The 17510-nt window shown below is 38.9% G+C and overlaps 2 protein-coding genes and 1 long non-coding RNA gene across 3 annotated transcripts in view; 2 read left to right on the top strand and 1 right to left on the bottom strand.

Annotated features, from left to right (window-relative positions):
- Window positions 1-14: 14 nt before the first annotated feature.
- Window positions 15-6970, bottom strand: LOC136281550 (uncharacterized). Its single transcript, XM_066168133.1, has 4 exons — window positions 6620-6970; window positions 3849-4322; window positions 2811-3074; window positions 15-2051 (listed from the first exon to the last, which is right to left on the bottom strand). Exons 1-4 carry the CDS (start codon window positions 6900-6902, stop codon window positions 1063-1065), a joined length of 2010 nt encoding a protein of 669 aa, XP_066024230.1. The 5' UTR covers window positions 6903-6970; the 3' UTR covers window positions 15-1062.
- A 244-nt stretch (window positions 6971-7214) lies between these two features.
- LOC131770194 (uncharacterized) overlaps window positions 7215-17510 on the top strand; it is a 10817-nt gene continuing 521 nt past the window's right edge. Inside the window, exons 1-4 of the mRNA XM_066169224.1 lie at window positions 7215-7378; window positions 14825-15614; window positions 15932-16255; window positions 17415-17510. The exon at window positions 17415-17510 is cut by the window's right edge and continues 521 nt beyond it. Of these exons, the coding sequence (XP_066025321.1) occupies window positions 7373-7378; window positions 14825-15614; window positions 15932-16255; window positions 17415-17510 (1216 nt within the window). The 5' untranslated portion in view covers window positions 7215-7372. The remainder of the gene's footprint in view (window positions 7379-14824; window positions 15615-15931; window positions 16256-17414) is intronic.
- LOC131779410 (uncharacterized) lies at window positions 10050-13303 on the top strand. The gene is made up of 4 exons (XR_010717955.1): window positions 10050-10250; window positions 10735-10902; window positions 11216-11257; window positions 11529-13303. It is a non-coding gene; the product is annotated as an uncharacterized lncRNA (long non-coding RNA).

Raw genomic sequence — 17510 nt, 5'->3', positions numbered from 1 at the left:
AGGTAGGAAAAGGGAAAAATAATGAAAGGAAGGAGGTACACCACAACTAACTTTAGACCAAAGCTGAAAAACATTATACGGATCTGAAGTTAATTTTCCACCTTCAACCAGTATCAGTCGCTCTCGTCTAAATTCCCTGACACCACCTTAGCCGTGGGTGACAACAACAGAAAACACGTACATATTTGCCATCGCGTGCTCACTGGAGGCCGCACAACATGTTTATTGAATAAAACTAAAACAGCAACATTTTGTTTGACCATTCAATTTCAAAACATAGCTATCAGGACTAGACTTCACTGAAATATATAAAAGCCGAGATTTTAATCAGAATTGTGCACGCGTTCATTTACAGCTTGTCGTCGTTGACAGCCACAGTGATAATCGTCATACATATATTTACTCCAGTACTCCGTTGTCTTGGATCGGATGTAACGCAATGGACTTTCATCATTTCATATGAATCGTTTGGAAATACCGTCGCTACATCCTGGATTCGTTGTAGTATGCTATAGTATTCCCGAAAACTGATTTTGATGGCCCAGTTTAATGTCTGTTGAAGATTATGCGATTTCTTGTCGGTAAAAAAAGATTCCTCCAGAGCTTATTTTCAGTTCATCCGTACTTTGCTAATGATTACTAAGATACTAGGAGTTGGTCAGTTTCATAAACTCACCCTTATCACTGTCCAAAATGTATCCACTCGGACGAATTAACGAACCTATATTTATTTAATCAAAGAGTAATTATAAAACTATTCTAAAATAACTTTAATGAAACTTGATCTGCAAAAAAAGGTGCAACCGTTTCTTGGACAGTCTATAGTAGATAGAAATCACAAATCTTCTGTTCCTTGAATTCGGATATTACAAGTGGAATCATGCAAACTCTGTGAGCAACTGTAAACACATAAACATATTTATGAAGTATTACACGTACAATTTATAAACATCACAACAAATTTTAAAATAAGATTTTTTGCTGATAGCTACGATCATTTCTCGCGAAACTCGACAGTGGACTGGCTGTTACACATTCAGAGGCAGTCATTTGACATTTTTCTCAGTCCTCTGAATTACGCCCCAAAGAAAGAAACCCAAATGCTTTATTTTTTGCTTTTAGTGCTTTTTCCTTTGTTTGTTTGACAGCCTTTGCAGCAGCATTAGCAGCAGCATTAGCAGCATTAGCAGCAGCATTAGCAGCATTAGCAGCAGCATTAGCAGCAGCATTAGCAGCTTGCTCTATTTTTCCACTTTCTTTTATAATAGCTTCAAATTTGTCTGAGTCATGTAAACAGATGTGCAAGTCACCTTCAGCCTTCCTCATTTGTAGATCATCGATAATGCATTCAGGGATACAGTTATTTCTATATTTATACTTTACATCGTTGTCTTCAAACGATACCTTTCCGTTGCGAACACGAGTTTTTAATAAAAGCTTTTTTCCAGTATCAAGCTGTATTTCCTCATCCAACGTAAATTGTTTCAAATTGTGATCAACATAACACTCAGTTGACCCATCACTGAGCTTAATGACTCTTATTCCAACAAGAGGTTTGTTCCGGAATTTATATAACAGCCTCCCTTGGATGTCATCCGGAACTTGAAATTCAGGGTCCCATATTTGAAGGTCCTCTTGCCGATAAGATATCTTTCCGTGACGAACGAAACTTCTTAGGACAACAACAGGAGGGGGTCTTTCTGAGGACTGCGTCCACAGGACCAGCTGCTGAATATTTTGAGCACTCATCTCATCAATACTTTTCCTTTCTGAGGAATTCCTTTGAGGATAGTTTCCGCTTACGTTGTATGAATATGTGGACAACGAGTAAGCGTTTACATCCTGTTCTTGAGAGATAGACTGTGCATTTGGCGTAGAACATGGCATTTGAAGACTCAAAACATAGTACAAAACATTTGGATCTACGGTCAGCTTTCCATTGTTTACTTCCGCAACAAACGTTTTCTCTAGTTTATCGATTTGCCCAATAAACTCATTGTATGTATCTGTTGTTGATTGCCCACTGCAAACCAAGATAATGACTTTTTCACCTGTGAAAAGAAAAAAGGGGAAAGCTAAGCAAGTCGCTCGATACGGTATGATCTTTACTTAGTAAAGGGGATCAAAAGCACTTCATTCTACTCAAGTAAAATCTCAAGTTAAGACTGTTTTGTTCATTTCTTCACACTCATTTAGTCGTTACTCAATTCTAATCATATGAATTTTGTTTCAAGAATTGAGCTTAGTTGTTCGAACACTATCAGCACCAGCACCCTTTCTGTCACAATGTCAGGTTAAAACTAACATAGTGACAGAAAGTCTATAAACCGCTAACAAAAAGTCGTGTTTCGAAGAATCATGGCCGATTCAGGTTCTATAGTCTGGAGGGGGCTTAGAGCTACCTTAAGTATTGTTACTATGCCTGTGTTTATAGCAGTTCAGTGAATGCATAAAGGTGATCTACCTTTATGAAAAAATGATCTCAGTACAAAAGAAGAATAGCTGTTCACAGTCTGATGTAATCACTATGCACTTTTTGTAAACTACATAAAACTTCAGTAGGATGATCATCCCTTTCCTAGACCTCCCTTACCCGCTCTCCAAAAAAATGATTAATCAACTCAAGCATTCAGCGGTAAGATTGTCTTTTTGTCAGACGAAGAGTCAATATTTCTGATTAAATGTATCGAAAAGTAACTAAATTATCGACAACGAAATAATTCAGGGGGTCAAAAATAAGGTAATGAGAAAAAAACTTGGTATGAAGGATTTTTGTGAGATTAACTTATCAGTTCAATTTGAAGACTTACCGACTTTATCCACTGCAAGTTTTACAAGTTCATGTAATTCCTTTGATCTTTGATCGTCACAACCATCCCTCACGGTACAACCGTCCACCACCAACACAGAGAATCTGAAGCGATAGTCCCTCAAATATTCTTCAACTTGGGTGATTGGGAGGTTGCCAACGAAAGGATCCTTTGACGAGTGAAGGCTGGGAAGAACTTTGGCGAAAACTTTTTTCGCGTCATCCTCAGACTCACGAGACACATTACAGCCAAGAATCGACAATTCTAAAGAGTGAGAGACGGAAAGTCGTACACTTAAAGATTTTATTAAGGAAGAAGTATGCAGATTGAGATCCCAATGAGTAACCCAACCTGACTAGACGTGCTTCAAACTCGAACATGAACGCCGTCATTTTGAAACTAACAAAGTTAGCTGGCCACATACGGAAAACCACCGAAAAAAAAAATCATTTTTTAATAATTATTTTCGTCTGGCTCTTGATTAATCGAACAGATCTCCATGAGATGAAAAGAAGAGAATTGAAACTTGGAACCGAGAAAGGTGGTCGACCAGGCTGTTGGGCAAGGTTAAAAAATGGCAAGCGTCCATAATTAACTATAAGCTCATTTGAAGACAATTGTTTAAAGTTAGGATACTGTTGATGGTAAAGATAAAGGTAAGATGGTTTTCGGAGCATAATTCTCCTTTAACCGTGTGTGCATGACTGCCAAATAAAGGCGGTCAGTGCGTTGGAACCAAGTTCAACAGACTTCCCTCTGTTCGTAAATGAGAAGCCGACACAGCGACATAGAAATCCCACGAGAAAATTCTGCAAACCAGAAATTGTAATTTAGAATGAGCTGAAAAAAGACGCTTATAATTTTTATGGGTAAACGATTAGCAAAAATTTGCTCGGTGAAAATCTTGATAAAGTTTTCGATATGGATCAAAGAGTTGAAAACACATAGGCAATTGACCTTAGCACTTAAAAAGGCACCATTTGGCCATGCTCACAGCAGAGGTCCCAGTGCCTCCTCTAATCTATATACTTTGGATACCTTGGGTGGTGCTTGCCTTGTTCCTCGAAATATCAAGACTCTTCCCTTCTTTGTTCTCCCTTGGTCCAGTTACAGCTTCATAGTGATGCAAGGAACTTTCTGGTTTCATTGGCGGCTCTGATTCATAATGTTGTTCGCCTGACGAGGAAAAACATCTACGCAACGGAGTTATCTGCTCTTTCGATCTTGTTGGCGGTGGTGTTGCTGCCTTTGGTTGTTCCTTTCGCTGATCTGGCTGATATTTGAACTTTTGTCCTTTCTTGTTTGGATCAAAGTGATGCAGTAGAGCTTGTTCGTGAATTTCTCGATGTTGTTTGTTCCAAGAAAAGATGAAGCTCTTTCTGCCATCAAGACACTCTTCGCTAAACTGTGAGGAAACTTTCCTTTTCGCCCAACGTGAAATAACCTCTCGATTCTCTTCGTCGACGCCTCCATAGTTGTCATCTCCCCCGATAACGACGATGACATCTTCTCCTGTGGACAAAACAGATTCAAATGTAACTGAGCTTCAGAACATTATGAGTATCATCCTTTACAAGGACATCGTCTATTTGATGATTCTTGCGGCCCCGCGCGCGCCTTTACCGAAAAACATCAGAAAGAATACCGATATGAGGACCATGCACAGTAGCGTGAGTAGGGCTGTGAATAGCCGCGCCGCGTGCTAAAAAGAGAAAGGAAGATAACGAGTGATGGTCGTATGATCTGATCGACTGAGTACCTCGTGCCAATTTTTTTCCCGTCCGGCCCTCCTACTCAGTCATTACCTAAATACTATTCCGATGCTCGACGGTGGTTTAGAATGCTGGTTTTGTTTAAACAGTCCAGTGAGTGGTCATCTTCGGTCGTTACGTAAATACATCCAGCAAGAAGGCAGCATGAAATGCGCAATATGCGTCACGCAAGAGCGGTCAAACACCTTAAAAATCGTAACAATGTAATTTTAGAACATTTTTTATCTGCATGTGAAAAGAAAGCTAAATGTCACATGAATATCAAGGTGCAAATACAATGTAACACACAGAGCACACATAGAATCATGATCAATCGAACGTCATGTGCTCTTGGATTAATAAAGACGGTTTAGGTCAAAATATTTTCATAACCACGGCGTGTCAGTGTCTAGCTGGCTCAAATAACAATATTTGTATCAATTTTTTTAAATTTTCGGATAACTGCTGGCAAAATTCTCTATAAAAAGAGAGAACTTTCTGTTTCTCCATGAAACAGGAAGTCTCTCAATACTTGAATTGCTTTATTCTTTGTTGTTTTAAATACTACTAAGCGAACGAATCAAAAGTTCACTCCACCGTTAAGCATAAACGAAAAACACTTTTTAATATAATTTTTCTTCAATTCCATTCTTATTTTCGATACGGTTGACGCCACTTACATCAGCATCTTTTACCCATACCCAGCTTGAATGAGAGACAGTAATAAATCAAATTAATAAGGGAATTTTTCGGACCAAGGAAACAGCTACCCTTATGGAGAACCATTACCGAAAAAGTCGCAGCCCTATGGAACAGTTCGTGGTAGTTGCTACCTTCTGAACTTTACAAAAAAAACATTCGTTGCCTTTGATCAAACAGAAGGTATTATTTTAAAGAAATGCTAATTTACTTTCGCTTTCATTCTGAGGTCTGTTAGGGCTTTGTTGGGGGAAATTTGTAACAAATTTTCCATACCTTTCATTAAATTGTCCTTGTCTCCTTAAAGAATATTGTGTTATCCCGGAAAAAAAAGGAATTATTGGGCAAAATTGAGTGTATCAGACTAAAAAACCTTCAGGAAGGCGATACTACCCAGTAAAAATACTTCTGCTTCTTATCCGTTGCTTTTAGTAAAGCTCTGTACATTTTGGGATAACCAATGCCAGCGTTGTATTCGTTGATCGAGAATCGAGATTCATTCGCATGAACCACGAAGAAAGCCATATTTATCTCTAGGGTTGGAATTTTGACGACCATTTCAGACATTTTAGTAAGTTTGGACGTGTGCTTCTAAACACATTCAACATGAATGCTGAATTTCTTTAGCAATTTCTCGACAGGCTCTAGGTTGTATATGTTATCACAGTTGAACAGATGAACTCGCTCTTTGGACTGTGACATATTTTCTCTGGTGCAATTAACTTCGCTTTGAACGTAATGACAGGGAAAGAACCAACGAAATTTCATATCTTAGCTTCAAGGATTTTGGTGGTCATCATTGAGCCTGCTAATTCAAGAAAACAGAATATTAAATTTTAACTTGTCTAGTCCACTTACCGAACGATAGAAACACACACACACAAGCAAACTGGGTTTAACCCTGAAAAACGCATCGAAATTATCACAAGATTCTTGGAAACAGTTCCTTTGGTCTTATCTCTCGTATCATAAGCAGTCGCCAGAAGTTTGCTTCTGTCTCGATTTAGGGAAGGGAAAATAAAATCAAAATTCAGAAATAAATGCAAACACATTGTTTAACATCATAAAATCGTGGCAAAAAAAAAATTTTTGATTGTCAACAAAAGAAGGAAAAACAGATTATAGGAAAAGGTCTTAGTCGCTTCTGCTTAAATTGTCCGCTGCTTTATTTATAGAAACAGTGTTGGTAACACTTTTCTTTGCTACAAAGGTATTATAAAGAGGCATTCGAGTGCATGCACCTCAATTATTGCAAAATCCATCTGCCCAATAAAGTATTAATGGGCATAACTGAAAGTATCAAACTGAAAAACCTCAAGGAAGGTAAATCTACCCAATAGGAATACTTCCTCTCCTTACCCGTTGCTTGTAGTAAAGCTCTGTATATCTTGGCGTAACCAATGCCAGCTTTGTCTTCGTTGATCGAGAGTCTAGCTTCATGTGCATGAACCACGAAAAAGGCCATATTCATCTCTAAGGTTGGAATTATGTCTACCATTTCAGACATTTTAGCAAGTCTGAACGAGTGCTTCTCAACACGCTCAACATGGCTGCCACATTTCTCCAGTAATTTCTCAACAGGCTCTAGCTTGTATGTGTTATCACAGTTAAAAAGATGAACTCGCTTTTTGGAATGCGACATCTTTTCTTTGTGAGCAATTTCTTTCGCCTTGAATGTAGCTGTAAAAGAAAACCACAGAATAATACACTTCACATCAGTCGATGGCGTCAGACGAAATCGACTGCGCAATGTTTCCGAGAAATTGATTGACATAGGTCACGCAAATCCTTCAGTCACGAAAGATAGAAAATCGTCAAGGTGTCTAAAGTAAGGATTTTCTTCAGAAAATAGAGTTGTATTTGATTGAGGATAAAAGTCGAACTCACCTTGGCGCACAAGAAATGAATTTGTCGTCACTTGGCTAATTAGTTCCTCGTCAGAGGGAACATCTGTAAAATCACGTGATTGAATTCTCGGAAAACACATGAGGTCACTTGAAAGGGAAAATTCCCATCTAGCATCTTGTCTTACACTTGGTGCCTCGTATCTTACACGAACACATTCACTTGTGTTGGAATAAGAATAAGTTCGTCTTTACGTAAATCTTCAAAATGGGGGTAAGTTTTACAAGAATTTTGCCTTTTTTCAACAACTTCTTCTGCAGGTTTTGACTCGTCATTTCCTTTCACCGGTGCTCGAAATGTGCGTGTAAAATGTTATATCATTCATGCGGATGAGCTGTGACACTAATATTAATCCTTTCAAATGGAACTTTTTCTTATGGAAAAAGAAATTAAGAACTAGGTTAGCCTTCGGCTAACGGTACAAGCCGAAAGTTTAACCTTCGCTGAGGTAATGATTTTTAAACTCAGGCAAACTGCTGGCGAAAATTGCCGTTGATTTAAACGAAATCTTCACATGGAAGATTTTATGACTGTTCACTTCTCGGAAACTGAAAATGAATACTTTCTACATATCGATTTCTGAACTTTCAATTTCGTCAAAAGAATTAAATCCAAGTTGCACAAAAGAGAATTGTGAAAAGAAAGGACGAGAGTTGACAAGTTTTGCTGGAAGAACTCAAATTTGTGAATTCGAATCGCGGTTTCATCTTACTTCCTGTAACTTCAGAAAAGGAGAAAAATCGCACCTTTCACTTTGGAAGCTTTAAATTCATCTGGTTCTTAAAAAACGTAAAACAGCTTTCTAACCAGGTAGAAATTTCTAAGTTAAAAATATTTGATCCACGATATTAAAAGAATATTACGTTTAAAATTTCCACTAACTCAGCCTCGAAGTCATCGTATACGAGCATTGCAAATTGAACTTGAACAGTTTACAACATCTTTACCACTAGCAAAGGGAATTTTTATGCTCTATCTCTTTCGTTGATAGCTCAACAAAACGCAATGCTCCGCGTCTGTCAATTAAAAAAACGACTGCAAACATTTCCGAGAAAGTCTGTCAGTTGTTTTGATTAAGTAGAGTCACGCAAATTTTAAAACCACGCTACATGAAAACACAGAATAGGTCACAAAACATCTATTTCCACAGACAATAGCGGCAAGGATTAATAAATCCCCCCACTTCATGAAAGTGGTCAATGTTAATGAGAAAACATCTCATTTAAATGACTTAAATTCTTGGAAGCCCATGTGGTCATTAGAAAGGGAAACTTCCCATCGTGCATGAGAGAATCGACATAGTTAATGGTGGTGTGAGACTTTTCAGTCCTGAGTTTTATTTCTGCTTGGACACTACCGAAGAGCGAGTTCATTTCTGATCTAGTTACGAGTGATATGATCAAGAGACGTAGGAAAGGCCTAAAAGTCTCGCTTCTCCTCTCCATTCTGACTCGAAGTGGTGATCTAAGTGATGATCTAACTCTGAGTGACTCTTCTACGTAACTCTGATCGACCCTCCTACTTTGAACTCGATGGTACACGCTTATATATTCACAGTATATAGACATGAATGGGCATGCTGGTCAATTGACCCTTTTAGATCAAACAATGTTTTCAGAACACTTACACAAGAATCTCACAAATAACCAACAACATAATTAATTATATTAAAGTTCACACGGCAACCAGGTGGACAATCAGACATAGTTTGAAGCTACACTGGTTTGCAGATTTAATGAATGTAACCGAAGAAGTTACAATTCATAGACCCAACGTTTCGACACTCCTGTCTAGTGCCTTCATCAGGGGTGATCTAAACGCTGCAACAAGAGGTCCTTTTATATGATCACTAATTAGCGGCCTTTTTTCTGACGAGGTGTAAATAGGCGTCAGGAAGCAGACCGCCATCGTCACGATTTAAAGGAGCGTGGGCGGAGTTAATGTGCCAAGCCTCCAAACAAAGGCGCTGGTGGTAACGCCGATTAGTGGTGATAATTTTAGAATTATCCCACCCAATTGTATGGTTGGTTAGGCAAGTATGCTCCGATAAAGCTGAATTTTCCTTTTTGCAAAGAAAAACCGCTTTTTGGTGCTCTTTTAACCGTGTACCAAACTGGCGTTTGGTCTGTCCGATGTATTCGTTATCACAGTCATTGCAAGGAATAGAATAAATGGCGTCGGTTCGTTGTTCTTTCGTGACACACTGTAAAATGAAAAGAGCCAAATTGACCCCAAAAGCCAAATTGGCCCCAATTTCTCGAGGGCCAGTTTGGCCCATCAAGGTTCGTTTTGGACTATTTGAGCCAAAACGGGCGGGACAGGTACCATTTCGACCCCTCCAAAATCTGAATTGGCCCCTATGAATTCTACTTTGGAACTTTTTCTCAATTTGGCCCTTCCAAGAGCCAAGTAGGATTGACCAATCTGGCCCCAACGAGGTGCAATTTTTGAAAAAAAAAGAAAATATAAAAATAATTTTCTTTTTTCGACCATATTTCGTTCCCTATACTATTCCTTATAAAGTGTTCAAATTTTCAACGGTTCCTCTCGTAACTGAACACCGAGTCACACAACGAATTAATGGTTGGCTTTTTCTCGAGACGTGAGCGTGAGCTGCCTGTGATGGCATTAGTCGAACCTAAACCACGTGCGTCGGAAACAATAATGAATTATAGCAGCGAATTCGTCACAGAAGAGGCTGTTTCTTGGCTACAGTCGCATGTAATGAGACTTAAGAAAGGAATGGTAGGCAAAAGAAATTTCTTAACAACGTATTTTACTGCAACTTTACATTCACAAACTTGACCGCTCCGTTGATCTTTGTTCGTATCTTATCTTGCAGAAAAAGACGGTTGCGATGGCCAAGATCTCCTTGCCATCACCCAAGATGCAGACGTACCAAGGCACTACATCCCTATTATAAAAGAGCGTCTAAAGCTCAAGAAATTGATTGCAATGAACGCTGAACCTAGAGATGACACGAGTTCTTCGTCGGTACGATAATTAATTTTCCCACCGGAGAATTTGACGCATGAATGGTTCGCCTCTTCTCCCGAGTCTTGTTGAGTCTCGAATGAATAAAGGGGTAAGTTTCTAAAGAAACTGTGGTGCTGCGTCGGTGGGAGAGTATAGCAGGTAATTTAGTGTAAACAACTGGGTTGAAAACGTAAATTAGCCACCGTAAAGGGTAAAAAAGCTGACGTTTCGAGCGTTAGCCCTTCGTCAGAGCGATAGACGAAGGACTAACGCTCGAAACGTCAGCTTTTTTACCCTTTACGGTGGCTAATTTACGTTTTCAACCCAGTTGTTTACACTAAATTACTTGTTGAGTCTCAGCGGTTTCGCAACTAAAGTCACGTGATCAAGTTTTGGAGCCGAGAGATAGAGACGGTTACAGTTCGAATACTGCTTTTGCACAAGATGGATTTAACTTATTTCAAGATTCTCTGATTTTAGGAACTCTCACTCTGAATTCTTAATCTTTTTCTTGAAAAGATGAACTGATATTTTCATTTCTATGTCTTTGTTTGCATCCACTTAAGCTGATTTTTTGGCTCTCACTCTTTCAGCGTGCAGAATCAAGTCCTTCGAGTGAGACGGTTCAAACGTCGATTGATGATTCAAATAACATCAGCGATTATGAAAATTTAGAGGTGACATTGGCACCGAAAGAAAAGGGTAAATCGCCCAAGGATCTCTGTTTTACAGACGAGGCGACAGAACTGAGCACTGTCTAAGTAAGTTCTTGTATGTTAAACTTAGCAGGATGGTGAAGAGTAGATTATCGATTACTTTCTTTCGATTATATCCTAAAGGAAAACACACAAGGTGCCAGTTGGTCAGTTAAAGATGACAAATCTCGGAGATTGCACCTACAAAAATGGCGAGATTTGCTTTATTTTTATTGAAATATATTAGATATGTATTTACTTGCACCATGCATAAAACAAAGTGAACCCAATTTTTAAATCTGGCAAATTAAAAAATTAGTGAATTGATAGGATGTTATCAGACAGTTTAATTTTTTTGAAAACAAATATTTTCCTACAGGTTCCTCCTGAATGGCTTTCAAAATTCCAACTACCTTCGAGGGTAAGAAACTTTTATTTGTTTTGTTTTTTAAGTCTACAAGGAATCCTTATTTATTCATGAATACTGAACTAAAACTGAAGTGCATAGAGGTATGATTTCTTTTCTTGATAAGTACATATACAGTTTGGTGAAAATACATCATTGATGATCACCATTATTGTGTTTTTACTTCTTATGCACAGTTTGCTTACAAATATTTTGCAACTTTGTAGTTGCAAAAATTTACTGTTCTCCAACAACAAATTAACATTTGTTTGTTTTTTTTGTACAGTTCTCTGCCTCAGTAGAGTTGGATACCCAGAAGGGATATCTCATCAGCAGCCTAAAGTACTCTGAGCAACAGTGGATTGAAAAATTATTGCAGAGTATCCTTGTATGGTTAGCAGGATACTAGACTAAGTTTACTTGGAAACTGAATGGATTGGTATGGTCTAAAAATCTATTGCTTCACCTCTTCTGCTTGTAGTGAAGAGAGACAATTTTGTGGTGCTGAATCTCTATACTTAAACTAAAAAGTTGCAAAATAATCACTCTCACCTTTTAAATTCATGACCTTTGTTCTTGTGTGTTTGTCATCACATGCATTTAATGAAGTTGTGACCATTTTGGAGGTATAAGTCCAAAAACTGCTACTTTGGTACTAAGATGAACAGCTAAAATTTCTGAGCCCATTTGCCAATGAAGTCCAGATACAAAGGTTCAAGTACTTTGGGGTTGTATCAATTTTGCCTTTTTGTTTAGTTTTTTTTGATTTTGCAATTTTTTAAAATATTCCTGTTGTCAAACCATTAGATAAATATTGGACATAGAATAGCTGATTTTTTTTTTAGATATTTTGGGAGTCATACATTAGTTTTTCGAGTCTTGAATGGGAGACAAATTACACACATTGAGCTAAACTTCCACTTCCATTTCTGGTGTTTTAGCTTATAGTTTTAGAAAAACAATATATATATATGTAAATGTGGGGGTAGAGTCTACCTTGGCATAAAGTGCTCAATGCTGTGGTAGCAGAGCTAAGTATAAATAAGTTAAAGAATTAAAGAGAACACATCAATTCTCTGTGACTCTGAATTTCGCACCTAAGCACTTGTCAGACAGAACTTTTCTGTCTGACGAGCGCTTAGGCACAAAACTCAGTCACAGAGAATTGATGCGTCCTCTTTAATTCTTTAACTTAAGTGTGTATATATATATTCTTTTTTTTTCTGGCTACAGGCACTTTTTGCACTTTGGCTTGATTTTAATGTGGTTGTAAAACTTGTTTTTATTGCATAGAGTAGCTGATGTTGATTCAGCAATCAGATTATGTCGAGCACAAATTTTAATTGTTGGAGGTCTTCAATACATCAATCACCTGAATATAGTAACAGAGGGAAGTGTAATTTGTCACTTCTCACAAGAAAAGATTCTTGATGCTCATTGGGTTACTTGGCTCATTTATATTTTCTTACAATCGGTCAAAAGCAATTTTGACTTTTTTTAGAGCAAGTATTACTTGAAATTGGGCACAGGCAGACTCTTGTCACTGTTTCCTCTATTTTCAATGACTTGGCAAATGCCTGCGGTAGTACTTGCTGATAGTTTATATTTTGATAATATCTAAAGTAGCAATATGAGTGCATGTATTCTCACATCCACTGGAAGAATACTCTTTGCTGCTCTAAGGCTCTTTGTTTTTCATATGCACAAATCAAACAAGATCTATATTCTTGTGCAGGAACTGGACCATTTGTTGCCTCTGTCTTATTTTGATAATTTTCTGTACTTTAAATCAGTCTTAATTATAAGCTGCTTTACATTACCGCATTTGCTAAGTCATTGAAAAGGGAAGCTTTACTCACAAGTGTCTCTTGAGTGTAATTTCTTGCAATGCTTTCTTGCAATGCAATGCAAAACACTGTTAAGAAGTATACTGATTTAGGGAAGAGATCTATTTTAGAAAATGGTTGAATTAATGTTAAATATGTATGTATGTTTAAAGTTTGTCTGTTTTATACCACAATTAAGATTCGTAATAACTGTAAAATCAGGTAGCGTAAAAGGTTTTTACATAAACAATATCTAAAACCTAATAAATGAGTGTTTGAAAGATAAAGTATGTGGTGTATTTTCATTATTTGAATGTAAGGGGGAAAATCAGCATGGAGAGGAAAGAGCCCTCTACTTCAGAAGTGGCCCACATTGGAGCTGAATTGGCTCTTTTTAAAGGGGCCATTTGTGAAAGGGCTGAAATTTCGGGGGCTGTTTTGGCCCCTATAAATTTCAAAGTGGCCCCTGTATTTTTCAAATTCACCCTTCACATGGTCCAATTTGGCCCCTACAACGGGGTCAATTCAGCCCCAAAATTGGTGCCAAAAACAGCCCCATTTCAATGGGGCCGAATTGACCCTAAGCAAGTGCCAAACTGGACTCACTCGTTTTGGCGCCATTTTTGGGGCCAAATCAACTCTTTTAATTTTACAGTGCAGGATCCTTAGGTTTGGCGAAAATATGCCCCAAAGTCTGAAAAGGTTTTTGAGCAACTTTAACGTTGTGGCTATTCAAAATTCTCTTGATGGGTTCAGTAACACCCTGTATGTAAGGAATAACCTGTTATTCCTTACATACAGGGTGTTAAATCTGCAAACCGGTGTAGCTTCAAACTATGTCTGAACATAATTAATGCTTCCAATCAAACAATCAATCGTACATGGTTTGATGAAACAATCAATCTTTGACAGCCAAAGCCAAAACAAGAACCTTAAGCTTTGTGTGAGTTCAAGGCAGAGGTCAACAAACAAATTAAGGACGTCCACAAATGGAAGTTAGACAAGACAGTCACAATCAGGGAACTCACTGTGATAGCTAAAACCAAACTAAGTTCGGACTTTGAACTAAAATGTCAAGTAAATACGATTGAACATGTATTAAGCGGTCACCCACAGGGAATGCCCGCTTAATACAGGTTTACCACCTTAACACAGGATGCTCAGACCAGGGTGTTAAAAAAACGATAAACATAGCCATTATAAGCCATAATTGACCACTCTATGAAAAGAATTTCACTCGAAAATACTATTTACCTTGCTTTTGGGAGAGAAACATGAATAAGAATTACTTTAAAAATTCTTTCCAGTTTTATTTGAGTGGTCCTGCTTTCAGAGACTGTTCGATACAGGTGAAGGAAACAATTAAAAAAGCACTAAAACACTTGATCGAGACTTTGCAAAGGGTGACCGCGACCACCCAATAGAGGTGACCGTTTAAAAGAGACGGAAATAGCAGTGATTAAGTGGAAAAAAATTGGGGACTTGAAATCTGACCGCTTAATACAGGGTGATCGCTTATACAGTCTCGACTGTATAAACACAAAAATCACAATCAACGAAATACTTCACAACACTGACATTTATTACGAGTGCGAGTCAAGAAAGAATCTGAGACCCTGAAAAGATTCCCGCCCCAGACCCTGTGATTTTGTTTTTGTTCCAGCTTTTCTAGGCTCTTACAAGAAGGGCGGTATATCAATGATCGCACTTGTGAATCATGATAATAACGCTAAAGTTATTCTTCCCCTCTCCCTAGAGTGGTTCTAGTCAAGAGACTCACTACACGTATGTGGATAACTCAGAAACAGAAAGGCGTGAAGCAGAGGAGAAAGAGAAAAGACGGCTGGAGAATGAACGAAAACAACGTGAGCACGAGGAAAAAATGCGTATAAAGAAAGAGAAGGAAGAAGAAGAGAGGAGACGAAGGGAGCAACTCAAGGAACAACGGCAGAAAGAAAAAGAAGAAGAAGAAGCCAGAAGACGAGCAGAAGAACAGAAACTTTTGGAACTGGAGGCCGAACTTTGCCGACGCCGAGATCAGTTGTTCAATTACAGGTTTGGAGACAAGACCAGGCTTGACAATTTTATGGGGCTAAACATTGATGATGTAACCCAGCTCAGGATCGGTGTGTTTGGCCCAACGGGATCAGGGAAGAGTTGCTTCATCAACACGTGCGAACGGGCGGTAAGGCAAACAGAAAAAGGATCCGCCCCGGACAGCACAACAGGACAAGAGGGAACCATCACACTCCAGGACTACCTGCCAGAGATGTTCTTCCGCTTGGTAGACACCAGGGGCTTCTTCAACTACAACTCCAACGAGAACATCGAGTTTCAGAATATCCTGTTCGGGAAAATTCAGCCCGGAGATAACATCGTTCGCCCTGACAATGACGAAGACAACACACAGGAGTTGCATCAATGTCCAGCATTTGAAAAAAAACTGCATGGAATCATTATTGTCGTGATGGCTAACGACCCAAGACTCACTGAAGGTGCCTTGAGGGATTACCTGAAACCAGTTCGAGATGTCCTAAGAAAAAACGGTATTGTATGAATCTGCGCAAAATAAAGTTTATGAATCCCACTTAAAGACCCAGCTCAGAGTCTCTGTGGCTCAGTGGTAGGGCATCAGAGCGCGGAATTCAAGGTCTGACGTTCGATTCCTCATGGGGTCTCAGAATTTTTTCTTCGTCCCACGCTTGTGGCGAAAAAATATCTTGCTCTGTTATTGTTTAATACCCACAGAGGAACACTGAAACCGGTCAATGACTTAAAAAACGGTGCTGGCTTATAGACACGAACTAATCAAATGGTAGAGGACAGTATGTGACCATTATCATTTGTTTTTTTTTTTAAACAGGAATCGCCCCAATAACTGTTATAACTCATAGGGACAAACTGAAAACTGAAGACGATGAGAAGGACGCTTTTGACGAGGCATCAGCTGCTACCGGTAGCTCCCCTAGCCACACTTTCTTCATGTGGAACTACACCAAAGAAAACAAGGAACGTAACCCTGAGATAGAGCAGATGACATTTGACATCTTGCACTATGCTTTGATGACCGCCGAACGGGCTGTCAAGATCATGAAGCAAAAAGAGAAAAACAAAAGAGAGGATGAGATGATGAAAGCTCTCGAGGGAGTTACTATCAGTGGACAAGTGGCACCTGATTCCGTTGATGGTAAGCTAATTAGAATAGTGCATGGTGCATGTTGCAATAAGACATTGAAAACGAAGGCCTCTGCTGTATGAGTCATCGATTCCGTGCAATCTATATCATTATAAAATAATTCAAATGGTACGTGCGCTCAGATTGGCCATAAAACCATTGTACATGAGCGTATGTAAACACGGTTTTCGTTCCTCTTTCATTAGTTATTTTATAAAAGAAATGTAAAATGGTTTTTGTGTTTACATAGCCTGATGTAAACACTTGGGAGGTCGGGAGAACGCTCGATAAGCTGGAAACCACTCTGCTTAGCGTCGTGGTTTCTTACGCTTATCTCGTTTTCTCCCAACCTCCCGCGTGTTTACATCAGGCTACGTAAACACGGAAACCATTTTACATTTCTTCAATTCAAAACCGTGCTGAAAGGCACCAAATTGTCGCTAATGCAGGGGAGGAAAATTAGTTTGAGAGCGGGCATTAAATAGTATGAGCTACAAGTGTAAGCTGGGGAAAACGTTCGAGGAGAATTCTGATGTAAAAATGATTTTGCATTATGCGTAGAATTGTTTTTCCGCACATGAAGCTGAAAACTCGCTGTATATTTTTGTACCGCACTAACTTGCATTGCAGGCATCCTTTCAGGGCAGGCTAACGTTACAAGTTCGCGATCGCTTATAAAGCAATTATCAGACCAGCCATCTTTGATTTGGAGTAAGAGTCTACCATGGGGGTAGGGGGTGGGGGAAGGGCGAGAAGACTCGGTAATCCTCACTCCCCCACCCCTACCTCTCTACATATTTTTGACCGTCGACCGCCCCCTTAGTACAAATCTCTTTCTCTCGCTAGCCTTCCGCTACCGTTAACATCAAAGATCGCGGCCATGATTTTCGCTGAGAAAATACAGAGCACTCGCCAAAATTACGCCTGCTCTACAGGCCAGTACCGCACTGACAGCATAACTTCCTCACTTGGCACTGACTGACCGCATAAACTAATTTTTCGTTGCTTTTCGCTGGGTGCCTTAGGTTTAATAGCCACTAATCAATATCTTGCATATTTTGTACTCTTTTTTTTGGCTCTTATCACCGCGTTATTAAAATTTTATTACGTAACTGAGTGTGTATGAATTAACAAAATGTCCTCATCGACATTAAAATTATTTTCCCCACAGCTTCGGTGGAAGTGTTTTTGCGTTTCCTCCAGAAGGAATATCAGTGGTCAACAAACAGTATCATGACGGCTTCGAGCAAGTTGGCCAAAGATGACA

This window comes from Pocillopora verrucosa, chromosome 6 (genome assembly GCF_036669915.1).
Source record: "Pocillopora verrucosa isolate sample1 chromosome 6, ASM3666991v2, whole genome shotgun sequence".
NCBI lineage: Eukaryota > Metazoa > Cnidaria > Anthozoa > Scleractinia > Pocilloporidae > Pocillopora > Pocillopora verrucosa.
Note: the sequence above shows the minus strand (reverse complement) of the source record. Positions and strands in the feature narration are given on the sequence as shown.

Bases quoted from the DNA above. Each gene is read 5' to 3' on its own strand.
- LOC136281550 (XM_066168133.1), bottom strand. From the start codon at position 6,902: ATGTCGCATTCCAAAAAGCGAGTTCATCTTTTTAACTGTGATAACACA. The intron at 3,075-3,848 runs GTATCCAAAGTA...CTCACTCTTTAG, and splicing joins CAAGGCAAGCACCACCCAAG to AATTGTCGATTCTTGGCTGT. The intron at 2,052-2,810 runs GTAAGTCTTCAA...TTCTTTTCACAG, and splicing joins ACTTGCAGTGGATAAAGTCG to GTGAAAAAGTCATTATCTTG.